General features: G+C 47.6%; 2 protein-coding genes across 2 annotated transcripts; one reads left to right on the top strand and one right to left on the bottom strand.

The window, feature by feature from the left end:
• Positions 1–1226: 1226 nt before the first annotated feature.
• On the top strand, positions 1227–3921 carry CXCR3 (C-X-C motif chemokine receptor 3). Its single transcript, XM_025466171.2, has 2 exons — positions 1227–1347; positions 2334–3921. The coding sequence occupies exons 1-2, from the start codon at positions 1336–1338 to the stop codon at positions 3426–3428; spliced, it is 1107 nt and encodes a 368-aa protein (XP_025321956.1). The 5' UTR covers positions 1227–1335; the 3' UTR covers positions 3429–3921.
• Positions 3922–4699: 778 nt separating this feature from the next.
• GCNA (germ cell nuclear acidic peptidase) lies at positions 4700–26130 on the bottom strand. Its single transcript, XM_025466169.3, has 11 exons — positions 26016–26130; positions 23773–23824; positions 16470–16516; positions 16046–16082; positions 14203–14285; positions 13203–13556; positions 11869–11944; positions 8710–8854; positions 7360–7498; positions 5866–6070; positions 4700–5540 (listed from the first exon to the last, which is right to left on the bottom strand). The coding sequence occupies exons 2-11, from the start codon at positions 23820–23822 to the stop codon at positions 5186–5188; spliced, it is 1491 nt and encodes a 496-aa protein (XP_025321954.1). The 5' UTR covers positions 23823–23824; positions 26016–26130; the 3' UTR covers positions 4700–5185.
• Positions 26131–27006: the final 876 nt, after the last annotated feature.

Genomic DNA, 27006 nt, shown 5'->3' with positions numbered 1-27006 from the left:
ATATAGCTTTGGGTCATTTGTTTTTAACTGCATGACTATATCTCAGTTTACCCACTGAAAAACACCAAAGGCAGTGGGATGAGTGGTAAAGAGAGAGGAAGCCGTGGTTTCATTCCCATCACCCAGCCTTAATTGTTGGGTCTGCTGAAGGGTCTCTCCCCATTCTGGACTAACCATGGGGATAACCGCCCACCTCACAGGGGAGTTGTGTGGTTTAAGTGAGGCTGTGTCAGAGAAAGCGCCTAAAGCACTGTCTAGCACATACCAGGCTCATGCCTAGTAGGTAGTTCCCTTTCTTGGTCCCCTGGTGATTAGTGGGGTGGGGCAATAGTGGAGTACTAGTTTCAGTGTGATGGACTGCTTTGAAATATTTTCATTTTGGGGAGCTGCCCAGGTGGCTCAGTCGACTGGGCGTCTGCCTTCGGCTCGGGTCATGGTCTTGGGGTCCTAGGGATTGAGCCCCAGTGTCATGGGCTCCCTGCTCTGCAGGGAGCCTGCTTCTCCCTCTCCTCTGGCCCTTCCCCTCCTGCTTGGGCTCACGCTTTCCCTCTCTCTCTCAAATAAATAAATAAAACCTTTAAAAATAAATGAACAAAATAAATCATTTTCATTTTTATTTCTTTTATTTATTTTTTTAAAGACTTATTTATTTTTATTTATGATAGACACACACAGAGAGAGAAAGAGGCAGAGACACAGGAGGAGGGAGAAGCAGGCTCCATGCCGGGAGCCCGATGTGGGACTCGATCCCGGGACTCAATTCCGGGACTCCAGGATCATGCCCTGGGCCAAAGGCAGGCGCCAAACCGCTGAGCCACCCAGGGATCCCCTCATTTTCATTTTTAAAGACAGTTAAGCTCTTTTGCAGCCTTAAGACGATTAGCAATGCAATCTGCAACTTTGCACGGATCTGCTCCAGCCTGGGTCCGAGGAGCACAAGTTCCAGTGCACTGAGCATTGACTCTCCCAATGCAGGAGAAGCAGCTTCTGCCCCAGTGGCAGCAGGGCTGCCCTCCATTTCCCAGACTCCGCTGCTCCTTCAAATATCTCCCTGCAGAGGACCTGCCCTTCCCCATGGCCCCAGCCTTTTGGGTCCCAGGCTTGTGACCAATTACTCCAGAACAGCTTCCCCTGGCCCGGGTAGAGGATGACTGGAATGAGAACTCTCGGGGCCTCGGGTCTGAGATCCGGTACAGACAACCCCATGGAAGAGGTTGCTGCCGAGAATCATGTGAAACCCTCACTTCCTCTGTGTAGTGTAGGTTCCTGACCACAAGCACCAAAGCAGAGGGGGCAGGCGGCACACAGCCCTACAGCCAGAGTACCAGCCCAGCCATGGTCCCTGAGGTGAGTGCTGCTGCCCAGGGGTCCGGTGCACAGCTTAGAGTAGAGACACTAGAAGAACGTCACTCAGGACACTAGGTGAAAGTCAGGGCTGGCCCATGAGCCAGGGCCACCTGAGGGCTGCGTGAGTAGATAGAAAAGGCAGGGGTGGTGGCCGAAGGAGCCCCGGGACAGGGAATTGGGAACCCACCTTGGCCCCCACTTATGTATGACCACAGGCGAGTCCCCTTTCCTGTCTGGCTTTGGTGCCTCATCTGCAGAAAGCGGGAGGTAGAGGCTTACCACTGGATGGCCTCTAAGGCTTCCTTCAGCGATGACTTGGAACTTACTCTTCCATGCGGGACCAAATTGACACAGAGAAGGCTTGCAGCTTGGGGAGGGGGCAGCTTTGCAGGGTCACGGGGTAAGGAATATTTCCACTAGAGCTTGGTTGGGGAGCCCCCAGTGGGTGGCAGATGGCCTCGGAGTTTGGGAAGGGAAGAATGGGAGCAAAAAGCACGTGACTGGGGGGGCGCTTCTGTGTAGAGGCCCCATAGGGGCAGGAAGTTGGGGGTCCCCAGGCAAGGACTAAGGAGGGAAGTGGAGGGCCAGTGACTGACTGGGAGGGGGGACTGGAGGAAGGTAGTAGAACTAGGTGTGGCCCGGAAAACAGAAGGGCTAGCCGGCCAACCAGGAAGAGCCAGGAGAGAGGAGAGGGGGCAGGGAAGGCTCTTGACCTGGGAGGGAAGCCCTCTTTGGGGCCCACAATCCCTGGGCTGATGGGATAGCCCAAGAGGGTGAGAAGGGTGGCGGTGCTAAGGGTGGTCCAAGGCTGGGCAGACCCGAGTTCAGTAAAGGCAAAGCCTTGGAAGAAAGGCAGGGACGGTTCCAGGGGACGGCCCAGGCCTGGGGCCTGCTTTCCCAGAGGAGCCCCTCAGAGCCACCGCGCTCCAAGCAGCAAGGAGCACCGCCAGGCCTTCATGCAGTGCGCCCCGCGCCTCCCTCCACAGATGAGTGAACGCCAGGTGTTCCAAGCCTCGGAGCTCACCTACCTCCTGGAGAACTGTAGCTCCTCCTACGACTATGCCGAGAATGAGAGCGACTCCTGTTGTGCCTCCCCGCCTTGCCCGCAGGACATCAGCCTGAACTTTGACCGTGCCTTCCTGCCCGCCCTGTATGGCCTCCTCTTCCTGCTGGGGCTTCTGGGCAACGGCGCTGTGGCAGCAGTGCTGCTGAGTCAGCGGGCGGCGCGGAGCAGCACCGACACCTTCCTGCTCCACCTGGCCGTGGCCGACATGCTGCTAGTGCTCACGCTGCCCCTGTGGGCGGTGGACACCGCCGTCCAGTGGGTCTTCGGATCAGGCCTCTGCAAGGTGGCCGGGGCCCTGTTCAACATCAACTTCTATGCGGGGGCCCTCCTGCTCGCCTGCATCAGCTTTGACCGGTACCTGAGCATCGTGCACGCCACGCAGCTTTACCGCCGGGGCCCCCCAGCCCGCGTGACCCTCACCTGTGTGGTCGTCTGGGGGCTCTGCCTCTTCTTTGCCATCCCAGATTTCATTTTCCTGTCGGCCAACCGCGACGAGCGCCTAAATGCCATGCATTGTCAGTACAACTTCCCGCAGGTGGGCCGCACGGCCCTGCGTGGGCTGCAGCTCGTTGCTGGCTTCCTCCTGCCCTTGCTGGTCATGGCCTACTGCTATGCCCGCATCCTGGCCGTGCTGCTGGTCTCCAGGGGCCAGCGGCGCCTGCGGGCCATGCGGCTGGTTGTGGTGGTCGTGGTGGCCTTTGCCCTCTGCTGGACCCCCTACCACCTGGTGGTGCTGGTAGACACCCTCATGGACCTGGGGGCCTTGGACCGCAACTGTGGCCGAGAAAGCCGTGTGGATGTGGCCAAGTCTGTCACCTCAGGCCTGGGCTATATGCACTGCTGCCTCAACCCACTGCTCTACGCCTTTGTGGGTGTCAAGTTCCGAGAGCGAATGTGGATGCTACTCCTGCGCCTGGGCTGCCCCGACCATAGAGGGCACCAGCGGCATCCAACATTGTCCCGCCGGGAGTCATCCTGGTCCGAGACCACAGAGGCCTCCTACTCTGGCTTGTGAGGCTGAGCGGGGGGGGAGGGGGCGGCCTCTCCTTTCACTGAGCAGCCTGGCTGCCTACCCCCACCCTCCAGGTTCCTCCCTCCCTCTCCCTGTTGCCTTACTCCTCGCGCTGCCCCTGGGATTCTCCAGCAGCCCCAGCACCCCTGGTTCTCCTGGGGGGCCACCCCCTCAACCCCCCGCTAGCTTAGGAGCTACGCCATTGCTGCTCCTTAGCTCCAAGCCCCACTGCCGTTCCCGAAAGCACCCCACTGCTGCCTTGGGGCCCCACCGCCCTTCTTATCCAGTTACTAGACCTTGGCCTTTCCCGGTTCAGGAAGTATGAAGCCAACAGCATAGTAGAGGCTGCCCCTATGGGAACTTGGCCCAGCCCTCCCCCGAACTCAGCAGCAACTGTAGCTGTGGTCCCCAAGATCTCTGTAGTTGCTCCATGTTTAATTGTCATGTCTAAAATTCTGCTTACGACTTTTCAATAAACATGATCGTTGGGACCAGGGAGGTCAGTCGTGCATCATTACATCATTAGAGCCACCCCGGCACAGGCTTCAGGGATGCATTTCCTGTTCTCCTTGCCTGGCCCTAGGGCTGTGCCAGCCAGCGCCGCTGCTTGTGTTCACAGCTATGTTGAGCCTCCTCTCTGCCCTCCTGGGTACTCTTGCCCCTTTCAGGGAAGCACCCAGGTGCATGGGTGTGGGCTAACAGTTACCGGACCTGCCAGACTCTGTTTAGGCATGATTTGGGGCAAGGGCCTTCAGACATGAGTTAAGACAGTCCCCACACTCCAGAAGCTTCGGCCAGCAGGGACGATGTGGTGAGAAGTAGCAATAAATACCCAACAGCTGAGGCCATGAGGCAAACGCGTAGCACACGGGGGACATGGCGCTCAGAGCCCTGGGGCTGGAACTATTTAGGAAGGCTCCCTGAGGCTCCCTGGGTGGCTCAGTGGTTAATTAAGCGTCTGCCTTCGGCTCGGCATGATCCTGGAGTCCCATTATTGAGTCCTACATCAGGACAATTTTATTTAGATTTTATTTATTCATGAGAAACACAGAGAGGCAGAGACATAGGCAGAGGGAGAAGCAGGCTCCATGCAGGAAGCACTGAGGTGCTTAGGGACAGTCACACAGGGAGAAACCCAGAACAGTGGAACGGCCCAGAGTGCTCTCGCAGACACGTTCTGGACAACTTCTGACATCCGGGGTCTTGGACAAAAAGAGCTGAGGGTTTGTTCTGTGCTAGGCACAGGCTGCCAATGAATGGACTCCGTTAACCAGTAAATTGCAGAAAACATTTTATTAGTTTTTTTGGGGGGTGGGTTAATGAATGGTTACATTGGCTTACATGGCTTTACTCAATATCAAGAGCAACTAAACTCATGAAACATGTCTTTTATGTCTAGGTATATATGCTGGCAGCCCCAGTCCTGAGAATGCTGCCTTTAAAACTGGTTCTCTTCCCAGCATCATTCTCATTTTTTCCACCCACCCCTCCCAAAAATGCAGTTTGCCTTTTGCACTTATGTTCTATGTCTTAAAACTATGGAATCTAAGTAATATACCCAAAGGGCTTGTGAGTACCATCAAGGATACAAAATGCTTAGCAACAGAATCCTTGCTTAAGAACAATCATCACTAACAGTATGAGGCTATAATGAAAAGGGTTAAGCCTTATTATTTGTCACTTAGCAGAAACAAAGATATTTTTCTAAAACTTCTCAGCAGTAGGGTGCTCAGCCCACATGAATACACTCCCAGATAATCTTAATGATCCTGATCCTGATCCCGATCCTGATCCCGATCTTGATCCTGATCCCGATCTTGATCCTGATCCGGATCCTGATCCCGATCCTGATCCGGATCCTGATCCTGATCCCGATGCCGCCCTTGCCTAATGGCATAATCCTTGCTGAGCCTTCTCATCACATCCCCATGGCTTATCCCTTCCGTCTCATGTTTAATGGTTCTATAATTCTCCTGCACATACTTAGCAAAGGGTCTCACATGGGGCGCAATAGGGGTCCCATCCTTTCGAGTTAGCGGCAGCATGACCAGAGGTCCCTGGCACTTGGCACAGATGAAGCGATCAGTGTTCAAGGATCTGGTGTAGCGGCCAACCCTATGGAGGAAAAAGACATCACATGATAAAGGCACGTGATATCACATGATATCAGTCACAGGCACCTCAGCATGTTTTCTGAGCTGCTGGCCTGGGGCCCAGATTGAGACTCTTCCTGTGGCCTCTCAGAGTGGGTGGGACACCTAAATAGGGGCAGCAGGCCAAGCTGGCTCCACATAGGAGAGCATGGAGGAAGAAGAGGTGGAAAGGAACAGAGAAGGTTCACTCAAGTCAGCTGGCCACGTACTAACAAAATCACAAGGAAATAGTTGAAGGCTGTGGTAGAAAGCATCACTGAAGAAAAATCTGAGGCCAAGGGTCTTACCTGGTTTTGCACCGGGTACACTCATAGTGGATCCTGTAGTTAATCTTGTAGTTATGGCAGCGGGTGACCATGGGCAGCTCTGGGTGCACCATATTTGATTTCTTGGCATAATACTTCCATGCATCACCATGAGAATCACGGACGCCATCCAATAGCCAGGAGGCTGCGTGGCAGATCTCATGGATCAAAGTATCCCGGAGTCGGTCTTGGAAGAGGTTACGAAAAAAAATCATAGCACTTAAAACAATTCGCTCCAGTCTGCTAACCAACTACCCCCAGACTCTCAGCCCATGCCACACACAAAGCCATTTCCTATAAGCCTATGTAAGGAAGCAGAAGTGATGGCTTCCCAGGACTGAAAAGTAACATTTCTACCCACTTCAACTGATTTTGTTGACGTCAGAGACCTTAGGTGAGCATGTCTTTTCAGAACAGCTCAAACGTGCTCATCTTCTTGTGGGATGCTGCTAGAAATACATCCAGCCAAGCCCCAGTTTCCACCCTCCATAAACAGAAGTGGACAGAGCAGGGATCCATGGCCATGGCTGTAGGGTTTGATCAGGAGAAGCTCCAGGGAGAAAATGGGATCTGAGCCGACCCCTTGACAACTGGCTGGCTCTGCAAGGTCTGGAAGGCCATTCTAGGTACAGTAAAAAATGTGAGCAAAGGCTGAGGCCAGGAAGGTGTGTGGCACGTTCTGAAAGCCAAGGTAAGGGAAGTTTGGCTGGAGTACAGCTGGCAGCAGCATACTGAGAGACATACATGGCCAAGCAGAGTGCAGAGTGGGGGGAGGCAGACTGGAAGGCCTGGAAAGCCAGGCTCTGCACTCTGGAGCCCTATGTGTCTAAGCAGAAAAGCGACATGGCAGTGTGCTGGAGACCAAACAGAGCAAGATGAAGAGCGTGGTGCCAAGAGCCCATGTCTGGGTGGAGGCAAAGGAATAAGGGTGGAGGAGCAATTTGAAGATCTGGTGACTGGCTAAGCTAAGCAAGGTAGGGGGGAGGGGGGTCCTGAACCTCAGTTACTGGGTGAACGGAGATGTTACCGCTGGTAAGGGGGAGCTAGCTGTAGAGAGAGTTAGCCCAATGGAAAGATGGCCAAGTGGATTCTCAAGGATGGCAAGACATCTGATGATGTCCTCCGAGCAGGGGCGTCTGGGTGGCTCAGTCGGTGAAGCCTCTGACTCCTGGTTTCGGCTCAGGTCCTGATCTCAGGGTCTGGGCTCTGCGCTCTGGGGGAAAGGGGAGTCTGCCCCTTCCCCTCCCTCCCTTCTTCCTCTGCCCTTCCCCCTGCTCATGCTCACCACTCACCCTCTTAAATAAATAATAAATCTTTTTTTTTTATTTCTAGGAAAAAAATATAATGTCCTCGGAGCAATGTCCAGCAGGCCTCTCTACCCAGAATGACAGATAAAGCTATGGCATAGGCTGCCAAAAAAGACCAGCTCCTAAGAGTAACCTGTGCCTGTGCCACAAGGAAAGCTGCCTTGGTCACCTGCAGAGTCGCAGACTTTCAGAGAAATCTCAATCTTCGCATAACGCTCCTTCTTCGGGTAACGGGTCTCGCCAGTGGTGCATAGGCCAGCAGTTCTCAGCATCTTCTTGTTCCAGCCAATATCTATCTTCTCAGGCAGCTGGGAACAAAACAGCAAGCAGAGTGTGTGAGTCAGCGAGCAGTTTTAAGTCAACCAAAGACTATTCACTCAAGAGCTCCACAAATTGAAACATCCCAAGGAGCATAAAAGCCAGGTTGAAGCCCAGGTGAAAACAACAGACAGGCAGTTGGGACCCAAGGGAAAGGGCTGAGGGCACAGGCATGCAGGACTTGCACTGCCCTGCCTGGGGACACAGGTCGGGGCAGCCAAGGAGAGAAGTGCAAACTTGCTGAGGTAGGTAGGTGGAGCCCCATGTGTAAGAGCAGGAAGCTGAAATTGCACATGCACCTTGGTCCCCCGATCGGCCACTGGATGTAACACCACAGTCATGAGGAATGAGGAGTGCCTTCCCCAAAGGCACTTTCCCTTAGAAAGATTGGAGGACTTGCCTGGCAGATGGTTGCATCAGCGGAAATACTTAAGTCTGAAAACCCTAATGACCGCCAAGGCTCTAGATTCCACCTCCAAGTTCTCCAAGTCCACACCCCATGTTCTGGACAAGGTAGTTCTTCCCAGCAGCCACTTCATGTCCTATCACATCCCTGTGCGGTGGTGCCTACTGATCTTAATTTAAGCTCCACCAACCTGATGCCCAAGGCCCTCCATTACTTAAGTCCTATGCTCTTGAGACCAAGGAATGGCCCAACTTGTATTGCTTACTGTGTCACAGGCCCTGTTCTAGTACTTCAGGTGTATTACCTTCCCAAGGCCTAACAATAATTTTGTGAAGCAGCGGATACTATCATTGCTCCCGTTTTGCAGATGAGGCAAACTGAGGCAGAAAGGGGCTTGCCCAGGGTCACAGAGCTCCTTCCCATTACTCTTCAACATAAAGCCTGTCTTTCTAGATAGTTAAGGATCAACACACGCCCTCTCCTCCACCACTATTGCTCTCTCCACCTACCATCCCTCAAGAACCAGAAGTCTTACTTCCTGTAGGCAATCTTATTTACTGACCACTCAGGTTCTCAGTGATTTTTTTTCCTGCCCCTGCTGATCTCCCGTGCCGGTAATAGTCTGTACCACAGATGATTACCCACAGACACTCTCTTATTTCTTTCACCTATGCACACATCATCTTTCCATCGAGGCTGACACCTCTCCACAGCAGGAAATATCCAATCGGCACACCTCACAGCACCCAAGAGCATATATCTGGGGCTCATCCAGTGCCTATTCATCAAATATACCTTTTTATCAAAGACCGAACTGTTAAACAGGGCGTAGATCTTCTGGACCAGGCTGTCCTTATTCTGCTTGAAATTCCTTCCAGAATACTGCTTTGCATTTTCTAGGTCACGCAAGAAACATCCAGGTATTTTGCACATAGCCCTCCTGCAAAAGTAAGTTCAACTGAGTTGTGTGTGGCTAAAGGAAGAAAAAAGAGAAACACACACACACAGGTCATATGGAGGGAGACTCAGAAAACTCCCTGGGCCCTCTTCCTGTATCCACCATCTCGCTTCCCTTCTCTCCTGGGGCAGATATTAAACTAAGGTAACACATTTCCAACCAATTAACCTGAGCACATCTTCCATTCCACGTGTTTAGTCATTAGACTTTTTCTGTTCTACCAGGCTGAAAACCTCAGAGGCCTTTCCAAATCCACTTTCTCCCCCCACCCCATATTCAAATAGGATACAAAGCTCGCGATCTCGGGACACCCGGGTGGCTCAGTGGTTGAGCATCTGCCTTTCTTTGGCCCAGGGCATGATCCCAGTCCGGGGATTGAGTTCCATGTCAGGCTCCCTGTGAGGAGCCTACTTCTCCCTCTGCCTAGGTCTCTGCCTCTCTCTCTGTCTCTCTCATGAGTAAATAAATCTAAAAAAAAAAAGAAGACCACAATCTCCTTCACATCAGCTTTTCCAGTCAGCCCTCCTTTGCACCCCATGGTCACCCCTCTATGCCTTGCTAGTAGAGCATTCCTCTCTCTTTCCTACCTCCAGGCTTTCTTTCTTTCTCCCCCTATCCCAACACTTATGATTCATTTTCCTAGGCCACATCCCAATTCTGTCCCTACCCAGCTTTGTACCGACTGTTTGGCCTGGCCATTCAAGGCCTTGGGGTCAACCAGGTCCCAAGCTCTGTTTCCAGCTACCATTTCCACCATGGCCAAATCGAGCAAGTAGAATGTTCTTGGGAAAGGAAGTGTGATTCCCCACAGTTCGATTCAATGCCTGGGCACACAACCCATTTGCCCATGAGACTGAGAATGACCACATCTCCACCTCTCCTGAGAACTACCATCTGTGTAGTGCTTCCTCATGTGCAGAGAACTGCTTTCTGTGTGATCATATTTAATCCTAACAGCTACCCTCCAAAGAAGTGATTACTATTTGTATGATCTCCACTTGGCAGATGAGGAAACCAAGATCCAGGGTTTGGGTGATAGCCCAAAGCTCAGAGAGACACTGAATCTTCGGACCCCAATCTCAGGGTCTTCCCCTTTGACCACTACTGCTGCTCCATCGTTTGAGGCCTAATTCCAATGCATAAAGAACAGTGCTAAGTGCATGAAGGACTAACATTTGTAATAACTGTTCATTGCACCCTTTTCTCCTGGCCGCAACAACCCCCAAGTCCCAGGAGATGAGCCCATAGGGCCGGAAAGATAAAACAGGAGCAGACACAGGTACGTGGAGTTTCTGACTTCACAGAACCCTGGAGACTAAGATTTTGCCAGGACACTTGTGAACCGCTAAGTCACAAAATAAACCATCTGTGAGGGGGCTGGGGTTGGGAGAGGAAATAACCAAACCAGGCCAAGGCGGCTTAAAGTAGGGGTCCTCACCCCAAAGCCCAATAATGGTGACTAATGCCAGCTGCCTCAAATTACTTTGTCCTGAAAGCAAATTTGCATCCGAGAAGGTAGCAGGCGAAAGCCCAAACCATCTGCAGGCCTCAGCAGAGAATGGGGACCCCCCCCAGGTTGGCGCTGACATCAAGCAGGCCTTGTGGCTTAGCCCGCCTTCCCCTCGATATCTCTGTACCACTTCACTGCAGGCAGAGCGGCTCCACATCAGAGGACCCAACCAGACTCCAAGCAGGTACATCAGACACTATGACCAGCAAGCAGCCTACACAGGAACAATGTGAAGCACAACAGGAAGCCTACAGGCTGCCACAGGAAGCGCCAAGGCAACAGTGAGGCATCCTAACAGACTAGCCTCCTTTGGAGGATGCCGAGGATGACACCAAGGGGCAGCTTATATGCCTTCTCTGCTCACACCATAGCCAAGCAACCCAGGTGCTACCTGAGGCATGTGTACCTAGAGGCAAAAGCAGCTTATATACTGTGCATCTAGGAATCCAGAGAAGACACTTTGCTGAACAGGGATCCATCTAAGATAGAACTACCAAAAGGATCATTTAACATAAAACTACATCAGCTGCCTCACTGAGCAAGAGGTGCAGAAACAAAGAGAGCCTCTCTGCCTGGGTCCAAGTTGCTTTGCTGTCCCCCTCCCCCATGCCTGACACATTGTCCTTCTCCTCGCTTTAAGATACATTTATTGTTCCAGAATACAGGTGAAAAGAAAATCAACAGTCCTTCGAATACATCCCTTGTTTCACAAGATAACTCAGATCTAAGTATCTATTAGTCCTGGATGCAAGTTAGAACAAAGAACGTTATGCTTACTACATCCCATTTTTAAGAGGAAAGATGAGAACTTCCTGGAATCTGAATGCAACAAAAACAAACAAAAAACATGTTCATTTTTAGCTTCCTTTCAGTATTGACATGTCTTTGGGCTAAATGATCTGTTGTTCTCAGGTTCTATTACATAGATATATTACATCTAGCTTCATAAAGATAAAGGAACTACAAGCTATCTACGTCATCCTAATGTTTAAGCTTTTGAAATGTGTAAGAACACATACAGGGAGTAGGAGTAACTGGATGTGGCCAAAGCACCAGGAAAACCTGGAAGGCGATCTTGACCACCCTCCCTCCAATTCCATTGGACGGGAACATGTCCACTCTGCCTTCTTACCATCTTGGCACCATTCACTTTGGTTTCATGCCGACAGGCAGTATTCAGCCTGAGGAAAAGTCTCATGTTCGGCTACATATCATTTTTTGATCTGAGTTTAAGGACAAAGGAAAGGCCAGAGCTGCTGTGGGAGCAAAAGGGCTCTGGCCTGGCTGGAGAAAGTACAGGGATCTATCTCCTCCTCCTCCTGCTGCTGCTCTTATGCCCCTCCCAATTCAGGGATGGAAACCTTGCCCCCCTCCCCCACCAGATTCCTTCATCCCCTTGAAGACCCTCCCCTAAGCCCAGTGGACTGCTTAACACAGGACAATGGTACAATTGATTCCCATGCAGTTTAACATAAACTGTACATACCCAGGCTTGGATTTTTCAATTTTCCCTGCACCAGGCTTTTTCTGCGAAGGCGCACGCCTTTTGGATGCTCTCACAGCTGAAAAGACAATAGTTGGTTTGTACCCTGAAAATCAGTCCCATCAAGCAACTGGCAGAGAGGTACACCTGGGAGGAGCCCCCACAGCCACACCCAGAGCACCATACAGAAACTGTCTAAAGTCTACATGCTCTCCATCGGTCCGTGTCAACGATTCTTCCTACATGAATCCCAGAGCTGCTAGCAGAGGACACCAGGTAGGAGTCCGTCATAGGTACAAGGCATGTAATGAGGTTACATGAGCATGCTGCTAGAGGTTAGGCTGTTGTAGGCAACTGAGGCACATGAAGTATAAGGAATGTTATGGTATAGCTCACACACTTGCTCAAAGGAAGTGGCTCAGGGGCGCCTGGGTGGTTGAGTTGGTGAAGCATCTGCCTTCGGCTCAGGCCATAATCTTGGGGTCCGGGGATGGAGTCCCCGCATTGGGCTCCCTGCTCAGCAAGGGGTCTGCTTCTCCCTCTCTCTCTGCCCCTCCCATCATCCCCTGCTCCTGCTGTCTTTCTCTCAGATAAATAAAATCTTAAAAAAAAAGGAAGTGGCTCAGATTCTAGGCAAGACCTCCCTCCACTCAATAAACAAGCCAAATCTTTCCATCTTTGGTTAGCACCCATATACTGCCAACTGCTCTAGCCAGAGACTTCTGTAACAATAGTGTCATTCATTCATTTATGTAAAAAAAAAAAGTATTAGACATCTATCATGTGAATACCAGGGTAGACCCTGGGAGAGACTTAAAAATGAGTAAGAGTCCTGCCCCATCAAGAGGTTCACTGTCTACATGGGGGACAGCTTCAGAAACATATTCTAAGACAACCGGGTCATCAGTGCTTCAGTAGAGATGGGGTCTGAGAACTTTGGGGACCCAGAAGGGAGGAGCATCTCTGATGTCTGGCTTCCTATAAGAACTGACAAGTGGGCTGGGCCCCAAGAAAAATGGGATCTCCTCAGGACAAAAAAGTGCAGAGAGAAAGCATGCCAGGCAGAGGGAATGGCAAATCCTAAGACGTGGGTGTTCCTCTCCCATTTCCAGAAAGATCCTTCTCAATGGGATGGCTGTCTCCCTCAGCCATGAGGAAGTTGCTGAAATGGCAATAAGAAAAGAAAAAAAGATGAAATGGCAATAAGGTTGGTAGGCAGGACAGGCAGACTTGACAGGACAGACCTATCCAGGGGGAAGGCATGGCAGGCACAGCTGGTGCACTTGGGGGGCGAGACATATTCAGTAGGTCAGGCATCCTTGATTTGAATGGCTTACCAGGTGTCACACATATATTTTTGGTTTTACTCTTCCTTTTCCTTGGTTGTTCTACCACAGGGGTAGGCTCTTCATCTGGAATCTCCACTGTAGCCTCAGCAACATTTGGTGGTTGGCAGAGATTCTCACCAAGATTCGGCTCACCAACACCATGAGATGAATTGTGTTGGAAGACATCAGAGATATCCATCGCATTTCCATTTGAGGCAGCTTGGCCCTGATCACACGAATCCTCATCTATTATCAGCACAGGGCCCTCAAAATCACTACTATCATCATCAGTAATAAGTATTGGAGCCTCCTGGGCAGGACGCTGTTGCTCCTCATTATCAGAGAGCACATCTAGAATCTCATCTGAAATTCAAGAGACATAATCACATAAAAATATATTCCCTCCACCTCCCTGCCACACACTCAACTTCAGATTATTGAGCTCTGAGAAAAACAAAAATCTCTAGAAAATATGAGGATAACAGTGAAAGGTAAAGACAAACAGCTAGCTGGAGCAAGCAAGGGTTCCCCTGAGAAGTTGCGGTGGGCTGACTCAGACCCATCACCTACCTAAGTCTCCAACAGGCTGGAAAAAATGAACCCACATTTCTCACCTAACCCCCTCCCTGCTTTGTCATTCCCACACACAGGAGGAAAAGCGTCGTGGCAGCGGGTGAGAGGGATAGAAGAGAGATCTTCATACCTTCCTAAGTGTCAGTTCCTGATTTTTCTCCCCACCCTTCCCACCCTAGGGCCCCATATATAGCGCTTGCTTGGTAGGTAAGAACTCTACAGAGGGGGATGGCCAAGGTCTAAACCAGCAAGAACAGCTGCTTCTGTGTCTGGAAATTCACCAGGGTGGGGTGGGGAATCCAGCCATATCCACATCCAGTGGAAGCCACAAGGGAAAAGCTAGAATAGAACATTTGCTGCCTTGTATCCCAAAACCACCATGTTATGGGGCTGCAGAGCTCAGCCACTTCCCTCAGTTAGTAAGGAGTATACCGACCTTCGCTGCTCACATCAGATATGTGAGATCTCACTTTATCACTGAAGTACTCATCCTCAGAGTCTGAGTCAATCACCACATAGCTGAGGGATGGGACAGGGAAAGACCAAAGACAAACATAAGCACCGCAGTCTTCTTTCCACGGCCTTTCCTGACTCCTCTACCGTGAATGTGGTCACCTAGAAATGGTCTGTTGGCTTGTTTCCTGTGATAACTCTGTTCCCCTTCGTTGGAACTGCTTGATCCTTATTCCTGACTTTCCATCTTTCTACCAAACCATTCCATCTGTCTCAATCCTTTCAAAAGGGGTTATCTGTCAAGTACTGAGTGAAATGGGCTGTCAGAGGGCATATGTTCTAGCAGTCCAGGTGCAAGGCAGAAAGGGACTAGGGAAATGCTGATTTCCATTAGTTAATTGCCAGCTTTCTTTATGAGGGTTTTGATCTAGCTGCCCAAGAAGGGTAGAGGGCCAGAGTTGGGAGACTCAGCCTGACAGTGGGGAGGTTTCTCCCGGGTACCATTCTCTGCACCCAAAACCAGCACCACTCTGACAGACTGCTTGGGCAGGAGCCAAACTCGGCAGAACCCCTGTGCTACCCACAAATATTGTAGGAGTGCCTGGCTGGCTCAATCGGAGGAGCATGTGACTCTTGATCTCAGGGTTCACTGAGCCCCACGTGTAGAGATTACTTAAAAAAATAATAAAATCTTTTTAAAAATGAAAAATAAAAAATATTGTCAAATTACAAAAATTTAAAAATTAAAGAATAAAAAATGGGCACTTGGGTGGCTCAGTCAGTTAAGCATCTGTCTTTGACTCAGGTCATGATCCCAAGGTCCTGTGATCGAGTCCCCTGTCAGGCTCCCGGCTCAGCGGGAAATCTGCTTCTCCCTCTCCCTCTGCACCTCCCTCCACCTGTTCTCTCTCAAACAAATAAATAAAATCTCTTAAAAAAGAAATAAAATAAAAGGGACACCTGGATGTCTCAGTGGTTAAGCATGTGTCTTTGGCTCAAGGCGTGATCCTGGAGTACCAGGATTGAGTCCCGCATCAGGTTCCCTGCATGGAGTCTGCTTCTCCCTCTGCCTATCTCTGTGTGTCTTTCATTAATAAATAAATAAGATCTTTTTTAAAAAGAAGTAAAACATGAATGACAATGATGGAAATATCCTGCATCTCTGACTGTGCTGTTTACACTACCATATACATTTGCCAAATCTCATCAAACTGTATGTCAAAAAGAGTGAATTGGGATCCCTGGGTGGCGCAGCGGTTTAGCGCCTGCCTTTGGCCCAGGGCGCGATCCTGGAGATGCGGGATCGAATCCCACGTCAGGCTCCCTGCATGGAGCCTGCTTCTCCCCCTCTGCCTATGTCTCTGCCTCTCTCTCTCTCTCTCTCTGTGACTATCATAAATAAATAAAAAAAAGAAGAGTGAATTTTATTATATGCCATACCTCAACAAACCCACTACGGTAATTCAAGGAGTCAATGTAGACACATCACTTAACTAGCATCCTATTTTGGATTTATTCCAGTAATTTTTCTTAGCACCTCCTATAGTCCGGCAGGTGGGCAACACCCCTTTGGCCCATAAGGGCAAAAGGAGTAGAGAAGGCAAGTTAGAAGACAGATCATCACAAAGGCATTCTGAGGAAGAAACCGACCAATTTAGTTAATGAGCCTGACATAAAGAACTTAATACTTGAACCTGGTTGTGAGATCAGATACCCACTATAACCCTGAACAGTGTGCAGAGGAAGCAGGATGTTTATTCTCAAATCTTCTTACCCACAATGTCATCCCTCAAAAAATGTCCAATTTCACTACTTTTCCTACTCACCTGACATTCCCCTTCTGCTCCTTCCTTTTGGTTGCATCTAAATCAGAGAAAAAAAGAGGGGGTCAGGAAGCAGGGTAAAAATCTGGTTACCCCCATCTTTAACTCCCTAAAGCCAAAGTCCAGAAATTAGGCCTGGTTAAAATCAATGGGAGACTCTTAAATACCCCCCTACCCCAAGGAAATAAAAGGAGGCCTAAAATGAAAAAGTCAAGGTAGCAAACTGGAAAGCGAGCACAGAGAACTGCCTCTGCTCCTAACAGCAGGGAAATAATCATTTCACCAATCTGGAGAGAGACCCTGGGGGAGACAAACCCTGGTTCATCTTACATCAAATGTCCAAAATTACATTTCAGTCATCGCCACAGAGACAGGATTAAGTTACACCTTGAAATGGACATTGATGCTTTGAGGGGACTCTACTTACAGGGCTCAAATTCTCCATCACTGCTTGAGTCCACAGTAATAATGCAACTGCAAAAAATGAGACATACACAGTTATAAAGGAAGGCAATTAACCTCAAACGGCAAGCCCACAGTCCAAATCTCACAGGGAGAGAACCACCGATCAGTGTTTCTGAAATGCAAAAGGTTTTTAGGAGTTACAAAATTAACATCACAGTAGGGGAGGTGAAGAAAAATTAGAAGCAACAAGGTGCTCAGTATTTACTGCAGAATCAAAGACAGGGAAACAATGTTAGTTATCATCGGCCACTGGCAAGAAGCCTGTCTTCTGCCAAGTCATTTATTTCTATTTAAAAGATGTGAAAGTGGGCAGTCCTGGTGGCTCAACGGTCTAGCGCCGCCTTCAGCCCAGGGTGTGATCCTGGAGACCAGGGATCAAGTCCCACATTAGGCTCCCTGTATGGAGCCTGCTTCTCCCTCTGCCTGTGTCTCTGTCTCTAATAAATAAATAAAATCTTTTAAAAAAGACGTGAAAGTGAGGGGTTCTCTGGGGGGCTTGGTCCGTTAAATGTCCAACTCTTGGTCTTGACTCAGGTCGTGATCTCAGGTGAGATGGAGCCCCACATCAGGCTCTGCACTCAGTGGAGAGTCTGCCAGAGATTCTCTTCGGCCCCTCCCTACCCCCACTCTCTCTGTCTCCAAAATACACAAATAAATCTTTAAGAAAAAATAAGAAAACAAAGATATGAAAGTGAATTCTGAGAAATGGGCCACAGGTGAAAGAACTCAATGATGAAGAGATTACAGGTAAAAATCAGAAGGACAAATGCTGAACTCCATTTCTCAGGAAGCAAATGAAGGGTGATTTCTAAGCTGCAACTGCTCCAGACTGTGATGCTGGGGTCTCTTGCTTCTTTGCTCCCCCCTAATAACATGCCACAGGCCTTAGCACTCACCCCTCCACCCCCTCTCCCGGCCTTCCCATGGCAGGCTGCCTGGCCCCTTAATAGTTGCACAATAATGCCTGAGGTGACACCAAAGCGCATTCTGGCTTGGGATCCCTCAGCTCTCCAGATTGCAGCTGAATGGATATCCACTTCATGACATGGATCTACGATCCGGCTCCAACAAGTTATGCTGCAGTAAGCATCACTTCAGTGCTGGAGCCCAGCTACAATCTAGGACTTAACATAGGTTATTTTAGCAATAGCTAGTGCGATACAGAGCTCACATGGGAAAGAAACTAAAAGTGCTAAAGAAGGTGGACATAACAGTTAAAAGGTTTTACGTGTCAAGGTAACCCTAACCACTTCTTGAGGGCTCTCATTTTAACCTTGAGGTTGGTTACTGGATGGATTACACACCTTTTTCAGTTTTTTCAAGATGTATGCTGGCTCACCCCCTTGGTTCAATTTCCTTTTTTTAATAATTTATTTTTATTTATTTATTTTTTTTTAATTTTTATTTATTTATGATAGTCACACAGAGAGAGAGAGAGAGAGAGAGGCAGAGACATAGGCAGAAGGAGAAGCAGGCTCCATGCACCGGGAGCCCGACGTGGGATTCGATCCCGGGTCTCCAGGATCGCGCCCTGGGCCAAAGGCAGGCGCCAAACCGCTGCGCCACCCAGGGATCCCTATTTATTTATTTATGATAGTCACACACACACACAGAGAGAGAGAGAGAGGCAAAGACACAGGCAGAGGGAGAAGCAGGCTCCATGTACCGGGAGCCCGACGTGGGATCCGATCCCGGGTCCCCAGGATCACGCCCCGGGCCAAAGGCAGGCGCCAAACCGCTGCGCCACCCAGGGATCCCTATTCATTTATCAATCACTGTACACTGGACTGACATACTTGGTAGAAGGCCTTAAGTTTGTTTGTTTGTTTTTTTAATCAGCAAAGAAAACTCTTGCTGGGTGTATGGTTTCCCAGGTATGGGCCAAAGCATGACCGGGGTTACCTCGAAACCTATTATCCATATACAGCATACAGCATCATATACAAACTAAAACGTGATTCATATCTATCTTTTTACATACTTTTGTGTTACACACACACACACACACACACACACACACATTTAGAGGTCAGATGAAAGAAATGAGGGATCAGAGACATACCACAAAAGGTCACACAAGGGAGACTCTCACTCTAATCCCTGAAGATAAAACATCGAATTCTGGGTTGGATAGTAACCATTGGGAAAAGCAGTCCAAGGAAAGTTCTAGGGAAGAAATAGTCAAAAAGGAGGCAAGTTTGGTTAGGTACCTTTTCCAAGTAAAATCTGCCGCCAGGAGTACAAGTCCTTCACAAGTGCTGCAAAGCTGATGTCACGGTTATTAGAGAACATACTCACCTGGGAAAAGCCAGTTGGTTTCACCAGAACCCTACCACAAAAGGACTAAGAAATCACATTAGAAGCTTTGAAAATATATGACTCAAGAACCTTCAAAAACTTTCTAGGATCCAAAGAAGATCTCCCCTTTAAAACTGGGCCCATACACCATAAAGATGGGTGTATGCTTGTATAGGACTAGGGGAAAAGATCTAGAAGAACCAACATCAATCATTATTACCGCAGAAGAATGGGAGGGCAGGTATGTGTGAGGGCAGACTTTTCACTTTTCACCAGAGATGCTTCTGTATTTATTTTTATCATGGGCCCATCCATATTCCCTTGGTAATTATTGAAAATTTTTTGAAAAGGTTATAATGAAATGTGGGTACATCTGTGGTTCATTCATCCATTTGTTCATTTAATGTTTATTGAGCACCTACAATAGCTGGCCCACTAGGTGACCCATTTTGCTTTTGTGATCAAGTTCTTTTTAACTTAGCATAATGGTAATTTTTATTGTTTTAATTTTTTTAAAGATTTTATTTATTTGAGAGAGATCAAGAACACATGGGGGGAGGGGCAGAGAGAGAGAGAGAGATATCAAGCAGACTCCATGCTGACTGCAGAGCCTGATGACACAGGGCTCTATCCCAGGACCTTGAGATCACAACCTGAGCCGAGACCAGAGTTGGAGACTCAACTGACTGAGCCACTCAGTTGCCCCTGGTAATTTTTAAAATATGGTATTTCTGCTTGTCTATCTTGTTGTAGCATTCACAAAACAAAGAATCTTGGGCTACAAAAGACTAGTGAGCAGCCAGGCTATCAGAGGGTACTAAGTGGGCTTTGGTTCATTAATGAAAACCAGTCCCCTGCCCCTTACAGTATGTATTTCAGTAGTACTTCTGCCTTCAACCTGCAGAAACCTCCTCCACTCTGTGAATGACCTTGTCTCATGAGTCCCTGGAAAATAAAACCATCAGACAGAAACTGCCTCGTCCTCCCACCAACGAATCCTATCTGTAACTATGCCCGACTTTTTCTCCAGAGTTAACAATGAACACAATGTTCTACCATGGTCTCCAGCCAAACCTTCCCCTGCACCGTGGATCTCATCTCCCTCCAGCCTTCTCAAGGATTTTATTCCTGGAATTTTCTATACTGTTTTGTGCTATTGTCCCCTCTTTTCTAGATTGTTCATTCTACCATCCCTAGACCCCACATCCCCAATTTTATATTTCCAGCCTCAAACTCTCCACCAAACTCCTATTGTTTGTGTAACTTCTTAGACATTTACTACTAAGGATTTGAAACATCACAGAGCCAACACAGAATTCCTGATTTCTTCCCTCAATCCTGTTCTTCTAGGACACTTTCCAATCTCAGCTGATGGCACCACCATCCACCCAGCAACATAAACCAATCACCCCTGATTTCTCTCTTTCTCTCACCTCTCACATCAAATCCATCAGCAAGATCTATTGGCTCTACCTCTAGAATACAACTCACCTAACCTAAGGCATATGTACCTCTAAGAAAGAAAACACTAGCAAATGATGACATGCTATTAAACATGTGATGCATACCAATTTCAAAACTGCGGGGGAAAAAACCCCTCAGAATTGATAAACTACCATATATCCTAAATTCATTCCAATCTTTCCAACTTTACTATTACCACCTTACCCCTAAGCCACCATCACCTCTCACCTAGACTTCTATAAATTATGCTCTCGGGCCTCAATTGTAAAGCCACCACTTATCTCGGGGCACCTGGGTGGCTCAGTCAGTTAAGGGATGGGCTCTTGATTTCAGCTCAGATCGTAATCTCTGGGTCGTGAGATTGAGCACTCGCTAGGCTCTGTGCTCATTGGAGAGTCTGCTTGAGATATTCTCTCCCCCCACCCTTTGCCCCCCAACTCTCTAAAATAAATATATCTTAAGTTTTTAAAAAAGAACCACTTACCTCATAGGGTACTGTGAAAATTAAACAAGATAATGTCTGCTCTCCTACAGGATCATGTACTTCTCCCCCATCACTACATTTATCACACTATACTGTAATGGCTTGGTTACATGTTTCTTTTTTTTTTAATTTATTTTTATTGGTGTTCAATTTACTAACATACAGAATAACCCCCAGTGCCCGTCACCCATTCACTCCCACCCCCCGCCCTCCTCCCCTTCTACCACCCCTAGTTCGTTTCCCAGAGTTAGCAGTCTTTACGTTCTGTCTCCCTTTCTGATATTTCCCACACATTTCTTCTCCCTTCCCTTATATTCCCTTTCACTATTATTTATATTCCCCAAATTGGTTACATGTTTCTAACTCTCATCCCAGACAGTAAACCATGCAAGGATTTAAAAGTATACCTGTTTCATACTGTTCAGTACAAAGTCACTACTCGACTATTTGGTTGAATAAAAGAATGACGAATCTCAAAAAGTGGTTCGAAGGACCCCTTTAATTATTTTCCACCCACGCCCTCACAGAACCCTGTTTTTAAAAGACTTTGCTTATGAGATCTTACCAACAATTTTCTCCATTTAAAAAATTATTTATGCATGCCCATTTATGCGAACCTTCTGTGAAGGTTATGTGAGGTTTGGAGTCAGCCCAAAGTAAAAACGAACACACAAAAAAACTAACAGTGTCATCTGCATTAATGAACACACAATGCCCAGATCCTGAAACCTTAATGGTCGATCCCGACTTGCAGCAAGGGTGGGTGGAGAGCCTGGCTGGTCACTATCCAGCCTTAAGAGCAATCTCCAACCAGAACTCCAGGATCTGGTCTTCACAGGTATCATTTCCAGAACTCAGGTCTCTCAACTCTTCATCAAATGCTAGAGGAATGACTCCTGTTAACCAAATGTGCAAGTGACCAACTAATAAACCAGACTGTCAGTTTACTTCTCAGGAGAACTAATGCCAACCATCCACTCAGGGCACTATTTGGGAGTGACTGAGGGTCAGGGAGAGAGCTTAGTATTTTACCCTGTGCATTTTTGATAACACACATTAATTTTTCAGTTGAATGTTGCAACAAGCATCTTTGCGCATTTAATTACTTTTATAAATTGGATCTCCCTAAAGTTGATACCCAAAAGTCAAATTCATCAAAAGTATGACCAATTTTATAGCTCTTGGTACAAGTGCGTCATCATTTTCAAAGGGTTAGATCAGCAACATTACTAGAATAGGATTAAGTATTTCTCATTTGCTCATTTAATAGGCACATAACATTGCAATTAGCATTTCCTCTTATTATTTATGTATTTTCCAATGTTTGTTCACTGCCTTCCTTTTCTAATCCCTTTCATTTTAATTACTATCCTGTTATAATGTTTACCAGATAGTTTTCTGAGTGATAAAGAATACTGAAAAGAGGAGTGAGGAAGAGGAACACATTGTCCCTGTTCCTTCAAGAGTCCCACTCACCAGGAATAAACAACGTCTTATTTATTCTTCTAGAAAGTTCTTCTTAAACGTAAGCACATACCAGCACAAGTCAAATGCACACAGCTTTTAAAATAAAGTCATACACCCTTCTTCCCCAGAACTGAACAAAGTCCAAATCAGCCTGTGTATGTCTATATATGATTAAATAAACATGAGTTATGGGGACAAATGGGAAAGGCATCAAGAAAAAGTTAAGTGTGAATACACAGAAAGAATGTATGACAAAACCACATTTATGCACTTGAGTATACGTGAATATGTATATACAGAAATAAAATTGTTCTAACGGGAAAAGAAAAAGTCCTAGTATTTACTGGGTCAAAGGACATGGGCATTTAAAATTTTGATTATTTCTAGACTGCCCTCCAAAAAAGTTGCACCAATTTATATTTCCACAATGGCTATAAGAAATTGTTCTCCTACAAATTTGCCAATTCCAGTTATTACTGATTTTTTTAAATCTTTGCCAATCTGATATACAAAAAATGGTATCTTGTTAAAATTTTTTTCATCTCTAAATGTAAGTAAAGTTGAATATGTCTATGGGCCAAATGTATTTTTTTCCCTGAGAACTACTTCTTAATATCTTTTGCCCATTTTTCATGTGTTTACCTTTTTTAAATTGTTGATTTGTAAAAGTTCTTTGTTGACTAAGAAAAGTAGCTTTTTATCATGGGTAATATGAATACTTTTCCAGTTGTCATTTTTATGCTTTTGTGGGATATCAAAATTGGGCTTTCTCCCCTCCCAAAATAATTGGAAACTAAATCCACCTGGTTTTCTAACATTTTTAGTGATTTCACTTTTTATTTTTAAATATTTTCTCCATGCGTAATTTATTTTGTTATAAGGAAGATAAAGTAATCCAATTCTTCTTTTTTTCCAAATGGTCAGCCAATTACCTTCAAATTATTTGTTGATGAATCCATCTTTTTCCCACTGATTTGAAATGTCATTTTTTATCATGAGCTAAATTTTTATATTTGGGTATTTGGGTCTATTTCCAGACTCTCTGTTCTACGGTTTCTACTTTCTCCCTTATTATGTGCTTACAAGCTTACCTGTGAAGGAGGAAATCAGGGCAGTGTTTCAGGGGAGAAAACTTAAGAGGTAAGACAGCTATCTTAAAACACCTCCTTAACATGGAGAAAAAAAAAACACCTCATCTGTGTATCTCTAGAGGGCAGCACTGTGAACAATGGGATGGAAGTAACCTAAGTTTTAAGTTCATTTGAATGAAGAAATTTTTAGAAATTATACATACTCAACAATGCATTGTGTCGCTTCATGGAGTTGTATGCTCCTGGCCACTAACAGAGACTTTATATAAAGGATTCATGCATTGAGTAAGAGGCTGGACTCCTGTATGATTCTAAGATCCCTTTTTACAATTCTCATTTTATGACTAACCAAGTTATACACTTTGCAGACTTGAAATGAAAGAAACATATACTTTTTGAGAGTCATTTTGCCAACACAAGTAGGATTAAACTAAGAGAAAACAGAATTTTTCCAATCTCACCAATCATCATCCTGGATCTTAGATTGGCCGGCTTCTTCGGACATGTCCATGTCTATAGTCAAGACAAAAATATACTTTTTAAAGAAAAGCCAACTTTTTTTTTTTAAGTAGGCTCCATGCCCAGCATGGAGCCCAATGTGGGGCTTAAACTCACAAACCTGAGATCAAGATCTGAGTTCAGATCAAGAGTTGGCTGCTAAACCGACTGAGACACCCAGGCGCCCCCAGAACCACCATTTCTACATTCTGCATATATCTTTGAGCAGCCTAGTCACCCTAATTTAAAGCCAAAGCTTTGCTTTTGAAATAAGATGTATTTAAATGTTTGTTGCAGGCTTTTCTTGGATGGAGAAAACGAGAGACAGGGTGTACCACCACCTCTCCCACCATGCCCTGCCAAGGTTTTTTGCAGATCAATCAGAAAGCACAAAGCATGGGCAGCCCAGGTGGCTCAGGGGTTTAGCGCTGCCTTCAGCCCAGGTCATGGTCCTGGAGACCTAGGATCGAGTCCCACGTCAGGCTCCCTGCATTGGGCCTGCTTCTCCCTCTGCCTGTGTCTCTGCACCTCTCGCTCTGTCTCTCATGAATAAATAAATAAAACCTAAAAAAAAAAAAAGCCCAAAGCACATGGCAGCTTCTGATGTCCAGTCACCCCAACCGCCACATTATAGAGATGTGCAAAGGAAGACAATCATTCATTTATCAGCTCCCAGAGAAATTTTCCTCCTATTGTAAGGATTTAGCACCCAATATCTAGTCCCTGGCCCAGGGATATTGCCCCCAAAGGGGATTCCCACTCCCCACGTCCGCACTGGCCCGCCACTTCCCTCACACCTGCACTCTTCCTATTGCTGCATAAAGCCTCAGGAAGTCTTCAGGCTTCGAGTCCTCTACCGTCTCCCGCCCCTCCACCTCTCTACTCCTATCGCCAGGCAGTCTTACACAGACCAGGGCACTATATTCCACCATCTAACCTCTACTCTCCGCCTCCCGTACCCACTTCTCAATGGTCTTACACCCCGGATTAGGTCACCCCCTCCCTCAACCGCTCTCCACCTTCCCTCAATGTCTTTATCTCCCTATTCTCGCTTTCTGCCTCTGCCTCGCCTTGCACCAAAATGGCCTCCAAACCTCCACTCACCCCCACACCCCAGCTCCCTCTTCTGGTCCAGACCCCGCCCCCAACACTTCCGCCACCAGCCAGTCTTGCACCAATCAGGCCTCGACACCTCCACTCACTCCATTTCCCCCTCCCCTTCTCCCTCTCGCCCTTCCCCAAACCCCAGGAGGTCTTCTAGCAACAGGCCCAGACTCCACCCCCAGCCAGTCTTGCACCAATCAGGCCTTGACACCTCCACTCACTCCATTTCCCCCCTCCTCCCCTTCCCCAAACCCCAGGAGGTCTTCTAGCAACAGGCCCAGACTCCACCCCCAGCCAGTCTTGCACCAATCACGCCTTGACACCCCCACTCACCCCACCCCCCACCCACCTTCCGCCTTCCCCAGCTCCACGTGGCCTTACAGCCCTTACACCAACCCGCCCAGACCCCTGCTCGCTCCCACCCTCAGCGAGTTGTATGCTACACCAATCCAGCTTCAAAGCTTACACTCACGGCACCCCTCACCCACCGCTTGCACTCCTACCCACCTTCCATGTGCCCACATTTCCACCCCCCTACTCTGACCTCAATCGGCCCACCGGCCTTTCGGGACCAGGCATCGTACACCCCTATGCCTTCACCAGCCCTCCACCTCCCCCCACACCCCAATCTCACTCAGCCAGCCAGTCTTCCACTACTCAGACCTAGATGACCCCCTCCCAACAGCACGCCACCTCCCCCAGCGGGATCTCCACACCGCCATTCCTCATGTTTGCTTTAGCAGAGTTCTATCGCAAAAAATAAATAAATAAATAAATAAATAAATAAATAAATAAATAAATAAACAAACAAATAAAATAAAATAAAATAAAATAAAATAAAATAAAATAAAATAAAATAGCTTCTTCTGAAAGCATTTTTAAAAAGTGGAAACCGGCAAAATATTTTGCCATAATCTCAGTCCCCAGGTTCATGGACAGTCAGGGCACATGGTGGTCCTGATTTTAACGAAGTCCACTGAACTAGGATGAGCTTCAAGATTGTTTCCACTTCGGCACCCATTTCGGCCCCGCCAGGAACCTACCTGCTCCTGCCGCCTCGCTAGAGGCGGGTTTGCCTCTAGTGTGGCTGCCTGCTGCTCACCTCCAGCTAGTCGCAAACAGCACTGGAGATTTCGAGCAACTGCGAGGGAAAGCCGGGCGCAAGACCTTTTATAGAGCCCAGGCTCAGTGGGGGATAGGAACTGACGTGGACCTGTACCCACCTATCACAGTGTGGTCACGGGGCAAATTTAAACCTCGCGACTAGGAACTCAAGTTTGGCGCCCAGCCCGAGTGCTTCCGGAGTCAAGTGTATCACTTCCACGGGTGTTGCTTGCTTTGTCACGGAAAGCGCCATTTCATGCAGAGCTCTGGTCCCCAAGGCAGGTTTCTGTGGTTTGCTGATCCCTAAGTTAATTTTTTGGGTGACAGAGAAAAACTGGGCTGAATCTTCCCAAAGTTTCATTTTTGTGAGAACGCGATAAGCAAGCCTCATTCCTTGCCTGAATCACCCAAACCTCTAAGCCTGTTTGCCTGCCCTCCCAAACTACTCCGAGCGGGGGTGGGGGCGGGGGTGGGGTGGGGGTGGGGGTGTCACCTAGACCCCTAGATAAGAGCAAGGCATCGATCCAACAGTGCATGGCAACACTTCACTATGACGTTTGCTTCCAGAATCCTCCAAATCCTGGAGATAGAGGGCTTTTTGGCACTCACTCCGAACACACCAAGAAAAACAGACACCAGGGAAGTAAAATGCTTTCTAGGTGCTCGTTTCTCTGGCAGACATCCGGACATTTCATAATTTAAACATGCAGCCAACAGAATACAAATAAAACCTCTCTGCATTTAAAGATATTAATAATACTGAGTTTATTTCATGCGAGGCACTGTTCCCAGTGTTTTATGTGGTTTTAAACTTTAAAATGCCTTAATAAGTAGGCAAATGTTAGCAACTAATTTTACAGGGATCAGCACATGGCTACAAAGTGCCAGAGCTGGGATTCAAACTCCAGAAGTGCCCGATGTGAGTTTGAGCCTCACGTTGGGTATACAGATTACTCAAAAATAAAATCTTAAAAAGAAAACCTAAACTC

This window comes from Canis lupus, chromosome X (genome assembly GCF_003254725.2).
Source record: "Canis lupus dingo isolate Sandy chromosome X, ASM325472v2, whole genome shotgun sequence".
Taxonomy (NCBI): Eukaryota; Metazoa; Chordata; class Mammalia; order Carnivora; family Canidae; genus Canis; species Canis lupus.
Note: the sequence above shows the minus strand (reverse complement) of the source record. Positions and strands in the feature narration are given on the sequence as shown.